This window comes from Phocoena sinus, chromosome 10, assembly GCF_008692025.1.
Source record: "Phocoena sinus isolate mPhoSin1 chromosome 10, mPhoSin1.pri, whole genome shotgun sequence".
Lineage (NCBI taxonomy): Eukaryota > Metazoa > Chordata > Mammalia > Artiodactyla > Phocoenidae > Phocoena > Phocoena sinus.
Window position 1 is genome coordinate 17,084,626 of NC_045772.1, and position 15,240 is coordinate 17,099,865.

A 15,240-nucleotide genomic window follows, 5' to 3' on the forward strand; every position below is an offset into this window, starting at 1 on the left:
AACAAGTCCCTTTGACTTCAGAAAAAGTGACAGGTTACTGCCTAAGAGGAAGGAGAAACAAGAAACAGAAATGAAACAAAACCAAAAAATGAAACAAAACCAAAAAAAGAAATGAAACAAAACCAAAAGCTCATGCCAGTTAATATAGAAGCAAGAGCTCCCTACAAAGCAGCCTGCAGTAGCCCCAGGGATGACACTATTTATGTTAGATGCTCACATTTCATGCTTATATAAAAAATGGTCTTGACATACCAAGAATAGAATTAGTTATGTCCAATCTACTCTGTTTAATAAGGCAAAGAAGATAAAAGTCTCTTTTTTTTTCCCCAAGATTTTTGACCCTCCTCAAAAAAGTTTTCTCTTAATAACAAACTGACAATTCAATGACATGGGAAGCACACCCTCTTCCTAAAGTGCTAGATCAAAGGAATCTTTGCAAGAAGAGTCCCACTTCAAGACACCTCTTCACTGGTTCCTGGACCAGAGGATTGGACTTTTCTGACTATCAAACTCTGAGTCAATTATAGATTTTTCCCAGAAAGTAAGGCTGAGGTATAGGATCACATTTTTGATTTGCAGGGCGGGAGTGGGAGGGCAGTGTAGTGAGCAAAGCAAATGCATTGGAGTCAGGTGGACCTGAGTCCAAATCCTAGTTCTACCTCCAAACTAGCTATGTGGGCCTCTCTTTCCGAATACATAAGACAGGAATAATGGTACATAGCTTGCATGGATGCTGTGAGACCTCAATTACATGCAATATATTATAAAGTATTAGCACACCATCTGACATATATTAGGCCTCCATTTATGGGAGCTATCATTATCTATTATTGTTGCTGTAGTTCCAGGTATTCCAAAATATTCTGTTTGATAAGTGAAGTTGCTATAGTGTTACCGAGTCCAAGCGCACTCTGCTTGCCCCACCACAGGCCAATGAATCGGGAGATGAGGTGCTGAGGCAAGGAATACGACTTGATTCGGAAAGCCGGCAGACGGAGAAGATGGCGGACTAGCGTCTCAAAAGAGCCATCTTATTGGGGTTTGGATGCCAGTTTCTTTTATAGAACAGAGAGGGGGAGGAGATGAGGAAGTAAAGTAAAAAGGCCATACGTTTTGCAAATATCCCCTGGAATGGCCGGCCTCGGGGAGGGGATGTGTTAATTTCTTCTTTCTTGTAACCATCCACAGGTGGACAGGGTCCGGATGTTTCCCTGAACAAAGGCACTTTGGTTTAACATTCAGGCAGAGGGGAAGGGTTCCCCGAGGCAGGCCATTATGTACAGACAGTATCCTTTCAGTGAACAAAAGCAATGGGAAGCAAAGGTTAAAGTAAAAGAAACAGATCCAACATGTAGTCAGATTTGGCTCTTCCCCTTTACAACAGGGCAGTCTCAAGCTGGAGGTGGACCAGCCCATCTGCCTCATTTAAGTCTTCAGTGACCTGCTGGAGAGCAGAGTGCGCCAAAGTGCTGTGACTGAGAGTTGAGTCCTCCATGTCGAGATTCTCCAGTGAGGATTCTGAGTCCTCCAGTGTCAAAAATAATGATTTAACAGCAGTTTATTCAGGAACAAGAATTCCATGACATCCTATTCATGGATTGGGAATGATTGCAAGTGGTCATTGGATCCAGCAACCCACTGCCACTTCCAAGGTGTCAGAGTTCAGCTGGGGTCATCAGTTGAATTTAAAAAATGCAGTGAGAGAGGGGCTTCCCTGGCGGCGCAGTGGTTGAGAGTCCGACTGCCGATGCAGGAGACACAGGTTCATGCCCCGGTCTGGGAAGATCCCACATGCCGCGGAGCGGCTGGGCCCGTGAGCCACGGCCACTGAGCCTGCGCGTCCGGAGCCTGTGCTCCGCAATGGGAGAGGCCACAACAGTGAGAGGCCCGCGTACCGCAAAAAAAAAAAAAAAAAAAGTGCAGTGAGAGGCTGAGGCAGTTGATGTGGTCAGTCTAGCCCCTAACATGCCCTGGAGGGACCCAAACTATTCAACAGTGATTAGCACTTAACAGAGGTGTGTGGAAATTAATTATGACTTCCCGAGACTAGGAAGTCCAAGATCAAAGTACTGGCTAATTCCTGGTGTGAGCCCTCTTCCTGACTTGCAGAAGGCCATCTTCTCACTGTGTCCTCACGTGGTGGGGAGGGAGCGACCTCTCTCTCTTCTTCTTATAAAGCCACTAACCCCATCATTAGGGTCCCACCCCCACCTTATCTAAGTCTAATGACCCCCCAAAGGGCCCATCTCCAAATACCATCACACTGGGGGTCAGGGCTTCAATATATGAATGGGGGAGGGTGCCTTACTGGGTTCCTAGTATGACCCTTATGAGAGTTCATCACTTAAACAGTTCCACAATTCTCTAAGTCATAAATAGCTACTGGAAGTGAGACTGGTCAGACTTCCCCAAATATTTGTTTTTTAGCCATGATTAAGTGTGAAACATTTCATCTCAGCTAGGAGAACATGGGGAAAATCAGCTCTGTATGAGTAAGAGTTCTCTAATACAGACACTTCGTGACATTCCTGTCTCCTGAAGAACACTTAGAAATTACACGAGGGCAGAAGGTCACAGAGAAGTGAAGGGAGGATGGAAAATTGGCCTATGGCACCCAGAACTCAAGCATCCAAACAGTTCTGTTCTCTCGCTCCTTAGCCTGAGCTGAGCTCTGGAGCCAACTGCACTCCAAACGAGACACACACAGTTTTGATTACCAGACATGATATGTGCTACGAGGAAATAAACCTCTAATTTGTAAGAGAAATAATTAGGGGAGGGGAAGAGATTGAAAACATTGGTCTGCACTGAGTGATCTCCCTGAGCCTAAGGGGAATTACCTCTGGAGTAATTTAGTGAGAAGGCCTGAGCTGGTGCAGGGGCCAAAGAGCTGATCTCTGCAGTGGTTGAAAAAAACAAAACAGAACAAAACAAAACAGCTCTGGCAAGATCAAGCATCCATCTCTTGGTACCTGAGAGCAAAGCAGAGAAAGAGAATCCCCAGCAGAAGGTGGAAGCAGAGAAAGTCTTAAAATATGTAGGACTGATTTGGTTACCTCTTGGGAGGTGCAGAGGAAGAGAGAGGAAGTGAAATCACATTTCTCGAGGGCTAGTTGGAATATAAGGTCTTAGAAAGAAGGGGCCCTGCCTATCTTGTTCACCAGTGTGTTCCCAGCTTCTATCATAGGCCCTGACATGCAATAGACACTCACTCACTATCTGTTGAAAGAGGGACAGATATGGCACAGAGTCCATTATATAGTGGCATCCAGTAACTACTTTTGAAAGAATCAATTAATTAATGAATACCTACTTATGCCAGGCATTGTCTCATTCTTTCATTCAATTTACAAATATTTTACTGTGTGAGCTCCTATCTTGCCAGACACTCTGCTGGATGCTGTGAATTCAAAAAAGAAAAGAGACAGTTCCTGCCTTCAAAGAGCTTACAGTCTTGGGGACATGGACCCACAGGCAATGGCGATGCAATATATAATGACCACAGGCTGTATCAGAGTGCGGGCAAAAGTAGATGAGGTCTTAATCTTCCTGGGAGAGTCAAGGCAGTCTTCACGGAGGAGGCAGCCTTTGAACTGAGACTTAAGATACATGGAGAATCTCAGACATTTCAGGCAATGAGGTTGGTGTGAGAGAAAATGATAAGTTTATCCTTGGAGGAGAATAAATTCTGTGGGGCAAATAAGTGGGAGAGTGAATGGAAAAAGGAAAGAAAGGAGGCTTCAGCCTAATTGATTATAAAGGGTCTGGTATTTCATTTAAAGCAGCTTGAACTCACCCATTGGTTTAATGCTCTGCTGTCGGCTGTCTTGAAATTCTCAATAATTTAATTTTTCTTACTTTATTTTATTTTTAAAATTGAAATACAGTTGATGTACAATATTATGTAAGTCACAGGTGTACAATATAGTGATTCACAATTTTTAAAGGTTATACTCCATTTATAGTTATTATGAAATATTGGTTATATTCCCTGTGCTGTACAATGTATCTTTGTAGCTTACCTTATACATAGTAGTTTGTACCTCTTAATTCCCTACCCCTATGTTGCTCCTCCCCCCTTCCCTCTCCCCACTGGTAACCGCTAAGTTGTTCTCTGTATCTGTGAGTCTGTTTCATTTTTTTGTTATATTCACGAGTTTGTTGTGTTTTTTAGATTCCACGTATAAGTGATATATATGGTATTTGTCTTTCTCTGTCTGACTTGTTTCACTTAGCATAACACCCTCTAAATCTATCCGTGTTGTTACAAATGGCAAAATCTCATTCTTTTTTATGGCTGAGTAGTATTCCATTGTAAATGTATATGCCACATCTTCTTTGCCCATTCACCTGTTGATGGAAATAATTTTATCTTTGAACTTGTGTTTTGTAAGTGAAGGCCAATAAGACAATGGAGCATACACACAAGCAGAGGAGGTATACGCAAGGTGCACATCTGCATTACCTGCTGCTTCATTCACGTGTAGTGTCTGTGATGCTCCATGAGCACAGAATTCCAGTGGGCCTACTACATGTGGGAGTTTAGTGACTCAGAGCTAGTACAAGGTAAGCATATTATGGAAGGCATCAGCACCCACTGAGTGTTGATAGACTATGTGCATTTTAAGAAGTGAGAGAAAACAGTTCGGCTAGTTTTGTACAATGGGCTATAAAAAACAAATTGTATCATTTCAGTGATTCCTCATATGAGTTAAACACTCACATTTGCATTTAAAATGGGCATTGAACAATATAAAGATGGACAGTAAAGTTCACGCTAATCATTTCATTCGAATTTTTCTTTCCTTAGGACATTAAGTGATAAATAAAAATATCATGACATGTTGAGAGACAGACTGCCAAAAAAGGGAAGAAACTTTATATTTTAGTAAACTTAATGGCACTTTTCCCTTGCTTTCCCTTGCAAAGTATGTAGCTGGCCTTGGTGGAGAGCCATTAAAAAAATCCTGAGCAGGGAAGAAACATGACAAGACTATTACTTTAGAAAAATAACTCTCAGCAGAGTGTGGAAGTTAATATAGAGGGAGGCACAACAAGGAGAAAGAAGATCCGTTATCACGGTCACACTGGCAAAGGATGGTACGGTCTGTGCTAGGGCAGGGCAGGGGGATGGGGAGAAAGGGGTAGAAGTGTGAGGAATTCATGGGCAGAGTTCTAGGGCTGGATAAGTCATTCCATGGGGGAGAGGAAGATAGCTTGACTCCACACTTCTGGCTTCAGCCCCTGGGTGAAGTCATTCATTGAGATGTGGAATAGAAGAAAGAGCGAGTATGGGATGGTGAGGGAGGAGGGATGGGTTGAAGGGGAAGGGTGGTCTGGGGGGAGAGGGGGTAGCCTCTTCATGCCTGGATCTATGCAGTACTTCTCCCTCTGCCTTCTTTCATCTCAGCTAGGAGAACATGGGGAAAATCAGCTCTGTATGAGTAAGAGTTCTCTAATACAGAGACTTTGTGACATTACTCTCTCCGGAAGAACACTTAGAAATTACACGAGGGCAGAAGAATATAGTTTCCTGTGCTATACAGTAGGTCCTTGTTTTTTATTTTATATACAGTGGTGTGTATCTGTTAATCCCAAACTTCTAATTTATCCTTCCCCTCCCCTTTCCCCTGTGGTAACCATAAGTTTGTTTCCTATGTCTGTCAGTCTGTTTCTGTTTTGTAAATAAGTTGATTTGTATCTTTTTTTTAGATTCCACATATAAGTTATATCATAATAATTGTCTTTGTCTGACTTACTTCACTTAGTATGATAATCTCTAGGTCCATCCATGTTGCTGCAAATGGCATTATTTCATTCTTTTTTTTTACAGCTAAGTAATATTCCATTATATATAATTCCATTCCCAGGAGTGGGATTACTGGATCATGTGGTAAATACTTTTAGCTTTTTGAGGAACCTCTATAGTGTTTCCCATATTGGCTGCACCAATTTACATTCCCACCAACAGTGTAGGCGGGTTACCTTTTCTCCACACCCTCTCCAGCGTTTATTATTTGTAGACTTTTAAAAAAATAAATTTATTTTATTTTTGGCTGCATTGGGTCTTCGTTGCTGCGCACGGGCTTTCTCTAGTTGCGGCGCGCAGCTCGAGAACGCGGGCTCAGTAACTGTGGCACACAGGCTTAGTTGCTCCATGGCATGTGGGTTCTTCCCGGACCAGGGGTTGAACCCATGTCCCCTGCACTGGCAAGCGGATTCTTAACCACTGCACCACCAGGGAAGCCCTATTTGTAGACTTTTTGAGGATGGCCATTCTGACTGGTGTGAGGTGGCACATACTCTTCTTTATAGAACTTTCTCTTCCTTCTATTCCATTAACCTAAACGTAGCCTAAAGAGGATCTTTTCTGACTAACTCATTCTAGGGAATTGTGGCAGAAACCATTGTCCCCAAATTATTACTCCCTTCTCTTTTCTTTCAATAACAGAACCCCTGAATTTTTAAAAATTTTTATTTATTTTTATTGAGATAGAATGCACATATCATAAAACTCAGTGTTTTAAAGTATACAACTCAATATTTTTAGTAGATTCACAAGGTTGTGCAACCCTCATCACTATCTAATTCCAAATTATTTCATTACCCCCCAAATAAACCCCATGGCCATTAGCAGTTGCTCCCCATTCTCTCCTCCCTCCATCCTCTCTGGCAGCCATTAATCTATTTCCTATCTGTATGGATTTTCCTATTCTGGACATTTCCTATAGTTGGAATCTTATATTAGGTGATCTTTAGTGTCTGGCTTCTTTTATTTAGTATGTTTTTAAGGTTCATTCACATTGTAGCATGCATAAGTACTTCATTCCTTTTTATTGGCAAATAATATTCCATAGTATGGGTATACCATAATACCATATTTTGTTTATCCATCTATAGTTGATGGACATTTGGGTTGTTTCCCACTTTTTGGCTATTATGAATAATGCTACCCTGAACATACATGTACAAGTTTTTGTGTGGACAGATGTTTTCAATTCTCTTGGGTTTACACTAGGAGGGAGTTGCTGGGTCATATGATAACTTTAACGTTTTGAAGAGCTGCCAAACTATTTTTCACAGTGGCTGTGCCATTTTACATTCCCACCAGCAGTATATGAGGAGAATCCTTGGTTTTTAGCTGGGCATACTAAGCCTGGGAAAAGGTCAATTTTCCAGCTTCCCTTGTAGCTATATATGGCCACACAACTAAGTTCTGGCTTATAGGATGGGATGTAAGCAGAAGTGGTATGTGCAGTTTCTGGTTGAAACATGTCCTCTGTCGCTTTCTCCAACCTTCTGGTTTGGAAGGTCGACTTAATGACTGGAAGGCCAGCAGCCATCTTGGGCCATGGAGTGACTTTGGGAAGGAAAGCCAGAGGACAGGACAGAAGGAATCTGTGACTGACACCATGGAAGGCCACGCTACCCCCTTGGGCTTTTTAAATATGGAAGAGACATAAACTTCTATGGTGCTTGACACTATTATCTTTTTATTAGTTACAGCCAAATCTATCCCTAACTGATACCGTTACTGAATTCCTTTAGTAACTGAGCAAATTTTCATTGAAAGTCAATTAAAAGCCAGGTCCTGAGCTTGGTGTTAAAGAAATAAAGATGTATGAAATAAGGACTGAGAAAATAGAAGCAATCAGAAAAGAACTCCTTCAGCCTCCTCCATTTCATCCACCAACCTACTGTTTCATGTATCAGCCTGAATGTACTGTCCCTGCTTCCATCATGTGTGACTTGTATCCCACTCCTTTTTGTCTGCTCAAGGACTTTCATCCTGCAATTGTCCCTTCACCCTCCTGTATCTTCAATTTTCCTCCCTACTCTATTGGATTATCCTCATTAGTGTACAAATAATCTAAGAAATACAGTCTTATCACCCCTCAATTTCTCCCAGGCTTTTATGTTTTCTTTAAGCAAACTGGAGTTAGGTTTCTGTCAGTCACAACTGAAAAAATCCTGATTAATACAGGACACATGGATAGGTACCTATGGAAACAGCCAGTGTACTTTTCCCCATTCGTCTTCAATGGGTAAAAAGAGTATAGCTCCATAGAGTTCATCCTTTCTCTCCGCAGAGGACATGGCAACTCTAAATTGTTCATTTGTGTACTGTCTTGTCGCCAACCTCACAGCTGTCCAGGGATTTCAGATATAGTTGTGTGGATGTTTGAAATCCACCCTCACAATAGTTTAATAGGAACCAATATTTTTAATGAAACTTTTTAAAAATTTCTCATGTTTACATGAAAATTCCTCTTACATAGTTTTGCACAGATTATCTGTTGAAGAGGAGAATACTTGGCTTCAGAATTTAAATGAGGGTCATAATAAAGACAGTAAAATGAGTGAGAGATACAGTGTTTAACATCGAGCATATATTTTTAAAAAATTTATTATATTTTAAAAATATATTTATATATTTAAATGAATGAATAATTGGATGATATCTATTTATATATATATTTATATAAATAAATAAATGAATATTTATAAATTATATTTATTTATATATAAATATACATTTATTTATATATTTATATATTATTTAATATATTTATTAAATGGATGAATTAATGAATGAAATTAATTAAATTAACAGTTTGCAAATGTGTTGTATTCCCAGAATTGGTTTTGTAACTTAGTTGGTTTGAATTTGGGATGCATTTTCCCAAGGAAACAATTTTATAAATGGTACTTAAGTGCCAAGAAATCCCACTAAGGCTGTTTAGCCAATAGTGTAGCAATAAAATGTAGAAAAGTAATGGCATTGTGTCAGAATGCGGTTTAAACAATTTGGAATACTGGTGATTGAGGAAAAGTAACTTTAATTAGGAGATGAGGGGGTGCATGAAAAATGTGGTAATTCCGAAGGGGACTTCTGAGACCTTTCAAGTGTTCTGGAGGGTACTATCTCCTTTTTTTTTTTAAAGAAGATGTTGGGGGTAGGAGTTCATTAATTAATTTATTTATTTTTGCTGTTTTGAGCCTTCGTTTCTGTGCGAGGGCTTTCTCTAGTTGTGGCAAGCGGGGGCCACTCTTCATCGCGGTGCGCAGGCCTCTCACTATCGCGGCATCTCTTGTTGCGGAGCACAGGCTCCACACGCGCAGGCTCAGTAGTTGTGGCACACGGGCCTAGTTGCTCCGAGGCATGTGGGATCTTCCCAGACCAGGGCTCGAACCCGTGTCCCCTGCATTAGCAGGCAGATTCTCAACCACTGTGCCACCAGGGAAGCCCTACTGTTTCCTTTTTACATCTATTTTCAAATAAAAATGCATGCATTTCTCTCCCTTGGCACAGTCTTATACTATTCTTATCAGCATGATCATTATTGTTTTCTTGGTAGGCAATTAACAAATGTCGAGTTTCCAGTTGGATGGAAGGGTAGGAACAAAGCAAGATGGAAGGTCGAGGGAAATTTCTCTTAAGTAATTGGAAAAGAGTTGGAAGAAATGAACATGTCATAAACAGCAAACTTGTATTTGTTATTATGTGTCTCAGTATTCAGAATAGAAGGAAGGTGACACAGAGAGGCTTACTATTTATACAGGAAGTAAGACCCACACGTAGAAAGAAAAAGCACTACTGGGTAAGTCATGTTGGATGACAATCAAGGCGATGCCTGTTCAGTGATCTTTGGGGCCAGGAAGGGAGCAGGAAGTGCTTGAGTCTGACCTTGTGCAAGAGGATTTCAGTGAGAAAAGAGTTGGGAGAGTATATGAGGTGAAATTAACTGAATGGTACTTGATAGAAAATACAGAAAAAGGGGCTTCCCTGGTGGCGCAGTGGTTGAGAGTCCGCCTGCCGACGCAGGGGACACGGGTTCGTGCCCCGGTCCAGGAGGATCCCACATGCCGCGCAGCGGCTGGGCCCGTGGACCATGGCCGCTGAGCCTGCGCGTCCGGAGCCTGTGCTCCGCGACGGGAGAGGCCACGGCAGTGAGGGGCCCGCATATCGCAAAAAAAAAAAAAAAAAAAAAAAAAAAAAAAAAATACAGAAAAAGGATGAAACACGGTGTGAGCATGATTCTACCCAAGAAGAAGAAAGAATATGGTGGGGAAAGGATGCTGGATGATTTCCCCATGGAGCCTACATGAGCTCAGGAAAGGTTAGCGCTGATCTAGAGCCAGACAGGGAATTATGAATGGCCTTGGAGTTGATCTAGAACCAGACAGGGAATAATGAATGGCCTTGGAGTTTTCAAGTGATCAGGAAGCATGTGATCAGACTTTCAGAGGTGTTGGCAATTCAGATTGTGCCTTAATATACCTAAGTGTTTCTATAAAACACAGAATTTGTATTATTTTACCATATTCTGACCGTTCTTGGTTGCGTGTCCTATTACGCAAATCTTACAGATTCCTAAAGAAGGAGATTCTGAAACCCTTACCTTTGGTATTAAAAGATGTCAAGTACTCCCCCTTCCCTCCTTCTCTTCTTTCTTTAGCTTTCTTTCGTTAACTGACTCTGACCAAATCACTTCATTCTTTGGGTCCCTGATTATTATTATTATTTAATCTCTAAATGACAACACTGAACTAGATTATCTATCCCTTCCACTTCTAAAAACTTGATTATGAAACTTTCCAAAATGACAAAACACAGCAATCGACGAGGACGAGCCCTAATCATATTGGCCAAATTAAATAGCTGTGGTTTCCCAAAAAGTTACTTCTAAATATCACAGATGATTCAGTTACCCCCTTTTTTTCCCCTAGAACTAGTAGATCTCTCTGCTCTCAGAGCTGTTACGAGGGCACTGAGATTTACGTAGAAAAAGTGGTGCGGGAAGCGCGGGATTTTCACACAGCATTTCACAGATTTTCAAATCAGCAAAACTGTTAGCGCCTATCTCCTTGACTCAAAAAATCTGGATAGCCACAAGTAGATAAAACCTTATCTTTCCGCTCTTGAGTTCCCCCTCCTGGGCTCTAGATGCATTGACCGGCATAAGATTCGGCCCCTGAACTGCTGAGCCTAACACCCTAGGCGTTCACTTGGCGCCTGGGGGACCCGTGGGGGTCTGCGGCTTCCCGCGAGAGGTGGGCGCTGGGGGAAAGCGGGGCCGCCACACTTCCGGTGTCCGGGTCGGGCGCTCGCCACACTTCCTGTTGATCCGGCTCCGCTGAGGGCTGGGCGGAGAGGAGAGCCGGCGGGCGGGCGGCGGTCACTCACTGGCCAGGCGTGGGCGCACGCGGGGCCGCCCTGAGCACAGAACGTCGTCCGCCTCGTCGCCTGAGCCTCGAGCACTCTCGGCCGCAGCGTCACCTGCCCTCCGTGCTTTCGTCCGGCCCTCGGCCCCGCCGCGCGGCACCATGCCCGCCGTGGACAAGCTCCTGCTAGAGGAGGCGTTGCAGGACAGCCCCCAGGTACCTCCCGCCGCCCGGGTCCCCCTCGCCCGAGGGCTTGAGGCCGAGGAGGCCCTACCAGCCCCGGGGTGGAGGCTGGGAGTACGCCGGGCCCCCTCGGGGGCGAAGAGGGGGCGGGCCCGGCCCTGTGTCTTAAGTCCGGGATGCTCCGGGAGCCGGCATCCCTCAGAAAGGGCTGGAGACGTCGGAAAAGCCCCCCGCGGCCGGAGTCTTTGTGTCCCGACCCCTTTCCAAACTCGGCTGAAACCGAGGCTGCTCGGCCTACGCTTGGGCTCCACCAAGTGCCCCGGGGAAATAATCTTTTTTTTGCCTCAGCTTTGTCGTAAGATAGGAATAATTGTACCTGCCTCCTAGAGTTGTTAGAATTAAATAAGGAAATGCCTGTCAAGTTGTTCGCGGGCAATGTCTGGTACAAAATAAGAAGTCAGTCTTACTTATTATTACTACTACTGATATGATGGGACCTGGTGGATTTAGGACCGGAGTGGGATGTAGAGAGCCTAGACCTCTTCCCCAGCGGTGCCAGACCTCCCTTTGGCCCTGTTTTCCCATTCGTGAAGAGGAAATTACAATACCTGCCCTATTTGCCGCACAGGGGAACTTCATTAGCGCACCCGAGATGAGAATCAAGCCCTTTGAGCTCTGTAGATGAAAGCTGGTGTGCAAATGTAGTAAATGAGTGCAGAATGACGTTACTTCATGAGTCAGGGCACCTTTCCCCAGGGAACCTTTGTTCTTCTTCATTAACATTTCCCCAGCTTCATATCTGCCCTAGAGGCTCTGCATCCTTGGGTTATTTCAATACCTCTCCTTATTCCCTAGTATCTCAACTCTTGAAAAATTAGAGTAAGAGTAACCTCTTTTCCTTTCACGGTTTCTCATCCCTTTGTGCTTCCTTTCCATTTTCTTCTTAGTGAATTGTGCCTCCCCAGGATGATCCTTTGATGGACTTACCTACACCCACTCTGCATCTCTCCAGTTCAGAATTAGTAGTCAAAAGGACTGTGTGCTTAGTTGCCTTGTGCCCATTTCTTTGTGATCTTCTTACACAGGCAAGTAAGAAAGTGTAAGCAAGCTGTGATTTTTTTTTTTTTTAATTGTTATCCGCTGGTCTGATTGACTTCTCAAAGGCCTCTCTGAAGCCTCTAAACTTCTGGCATTTTAATGGGATCAAAACCCTGGGTAGAAGTCATTTTGTCCATCCTCACACCTGTTGCGTGCGATCTGGAGATAATATTGTGGAATTTCTAACATCATTTTGAACAGGGGTTTCCACTTGCTTTGTAGTTGGAGAAACTGAGGTGCAAAGATATATTGCTTTCCTAACTGGACATGGTGATGGCTGAGCCAGGTTAAAGAAGTGGCACTAACTGATTCTCCATGTTGCCCTTACCGAGGAGTTACATTTGGAATTTTTGGCTCTCACATCAGTGAATAGGCACTGGTTCTGAGTTGTTTATAGGATGTGCTCAGCAGTGAGGTAGGAGACAGCGGACTGGCAAACGAGTCAGGCCACTTGGGTCCTAATTGTGGCTCTAACAGTAACTTATCATTTGATTTGGGCAAGTCACTCATCCTCATCCTGTGACTGGCTGGGTTTTCTCATCTGCAGAATGAGGGTCACGGAGCAGATAATATTTAAGGGGCTTACAAGTCTAACATATCTGCATGATTTATAACTGAGCTTGCATGAGGAAGAAGAGGTTAAGAGGCATTGTCATTTCTATTTAATGTTCCTCTCTATGTAGGGAATTTGTCATTGCTTTTGAGACGTGGGTGTCACCCTCTGAGGGTTCTCGGTGAGGTTTGAATGGAAGCAAACTTCCAGGAAGGTCTTTGATAACCATCAAAACATATTTAGCTCTCTTGTATGGGGTATGTGCCTAATGCAGCTTTACTGCCAAGGAGATTCATAGACTTGTAACTGGAAGGAATCTAATCCAACTCCTTAGTTTTATCTGTAAAGAATAAAAGCAATAGCAAACACCTGTGTCATACATGCATTTTTATATGCCAGGCCCTGTTCTCAGTGCTTTACATATGTTAACTTAGCTAATCCTTTCAACAGTCTTTTGAAGTAGGTACTGTATTAAAATTACCAAGGAGCTGAGAAGTTAAATAACTTGCTCCCAAGATTATACATTATCAAGTGGCAGAGCCGGGATTGGAACCCAGGCAGTCTGCCTATGTTGTTCAAGTTAGCCCAGCTACCTAGCACCTGGCTTTTCTGTCATCAGTGACCTAAAATGTTTCACTAAAAGGAAGTGATCTTAAGAAACCATCTATTGTTTCCTCTTGTTTTATGTAGAGTATTTATGAGGGTTGCTCCAGTAACCTGGTTGCACAGGATTCATTAAATGAACACAAAAGCTTTTATGTTTGAGCTCAGTGACCCAAGAAGAGCTGAATAGCAGTTGACTGACCTTATACACATCTATTCATGCCCTTTTAAGTTCACAGTGCTGCACAGTGTATTATAAGACAAGTCTTTGTGCGTACATGTATTATTTCTGGTTACCTCTGGTGTATGAAAGATGAAATGTTTTAGGGATTAAGCTACTTGTCTCCATTGCTGTTTGCGAGCCTCTGCTCCTCGCTAGGTGCTGCTAGATGCTGGGAATGTAATGACAAATAAGATAAGAGTGCCTTCCCTCCGCTGGTTCACAGTCTGTTCTGGGAGACAGATAAGGAAAGCAGCAGTTTCAGTACTGTGTGAATGCTGCTGTGATAGGAACACAAATGCTGCTTTGAGCTGCTGCAGCTCACACCTCTCCAGGGGCTTATTCTCTTTCCTGTAAGTAGTGTGCTTTTGAGATAAAGTGTAGCACTGTTGCTTGCTGTTTCGTTACGATATTTGTTTGTTTCCTTTGCAGTTGGCACAGCTGAAGCACAGAGAATTTAAAGATTAAGTTCTGAGATTATTCAGTGAGCGGTCCAGCTGGGAAACCAGGCCTTTTTTAACTCAAGCAGGATGCCTCAAAACATTACCTAGTGGTTTTGTCTTCATTGTGGAGGGTTTTTGTCCTGCTCTACTCTTTGTTTATGATACATTTTCCTTTCGGTAGGCTTGGTTCTACTGAGACGTTTCTCTCCCTCTCCCACACTATGGGAACAAGAGTTTTAATTGTTTTTACCTTAAAAAATATATATGTGTATAATATTTATACTTACATATGTTAAATATTAAAACATTTAAAATATATTTAAATATATATAAAATATACACGTGTGTGTGCGTGTGTATTTTTACAATCACAGCTGTTAAAATTGTGCCATTATATAACTAGATGCTATTCTTAGGAGTGAAAAATGTCTAGGACTAGTTTATTAGATGACAGCCAGTTTCTTTATTCTAAGATAGAGGGTAATGTGGAGCTAAGGCTAAGGTGTTTGGTGTCGTTTTTCTGTCCATGCATACTCTTGAGAGTGTAGGGTAGTAGAAAAAGGACGGAATTTAAATCTTGATTCTGCAGGTTACTCAAACTCAACCGCTTGTGTTTCAACATGGGTAAAATTAGAATAAAAATAGTTGCTTAATTCTTATGAAGAATAAATAACATATGTAAAGTATCTTCATGCCTGCATATTATAGTAACTACATAAATGATTGCTGTTATTGTCTTTATCAGTGATATGCACCAGTCTTTCGGATTTTTTTGTGGAACTTTCGAGCAACTGGTGTACCTGCCTGGTCCTTGGTCTTATTCCTTCATTAGGTCTCAGAACATTCCTGTTCTTCCAAATATAAGTTTAAGCAGATGCAGAGCTGATAAATGTGGATATTAAAACAGTGTCTGAGATAGCTGGGTATATTTTTTTTCAAGGATGATCATGGCCTAGTTAAGTTAGAAAGGGAAG

General features: G+C 42.5%; 1 protein-coding gene across 9 annotated transcripts in view; it reads left to right on the forward strand.

Annotated features, from left to right (window-relative positions):
- Window positions 1-11,063: 11,063 nt before the first annotated feature.
- The window catches only part of APPL2 (adaptor protein, phosphotyrosine interacting with PH domain and leucine zipper 2), a 52,822-nt gene continuing 48,645 nt past the window's right edge, over window positions 11,064-15,240 (forward strand). The window contains exons 1-2 of one of the 9 annotated variants that reach the window (XM_032645793.1): window positions 11,225-11,382; window positions 12,297-12,434. Coding sequence is in view for 5 of the 9 variants with exons in the window: in XM_032645788.1 (XP_032501679.1) it covers window positions 12,327-12,434 (108 nt within the window). In the remaining 4 variants the exon portion in view is untranslated. Of the gene's footprint in view, window positions 11,383-12,296; window positions 12,435-13,859; window positions 14,177-15,240 lie in introns of those variants that run through there. The other 8 variants (XM_032645787.1, XM_032645796.1, XM_032645791.1 and 5 more) reach the window with 8 other exon arrangements.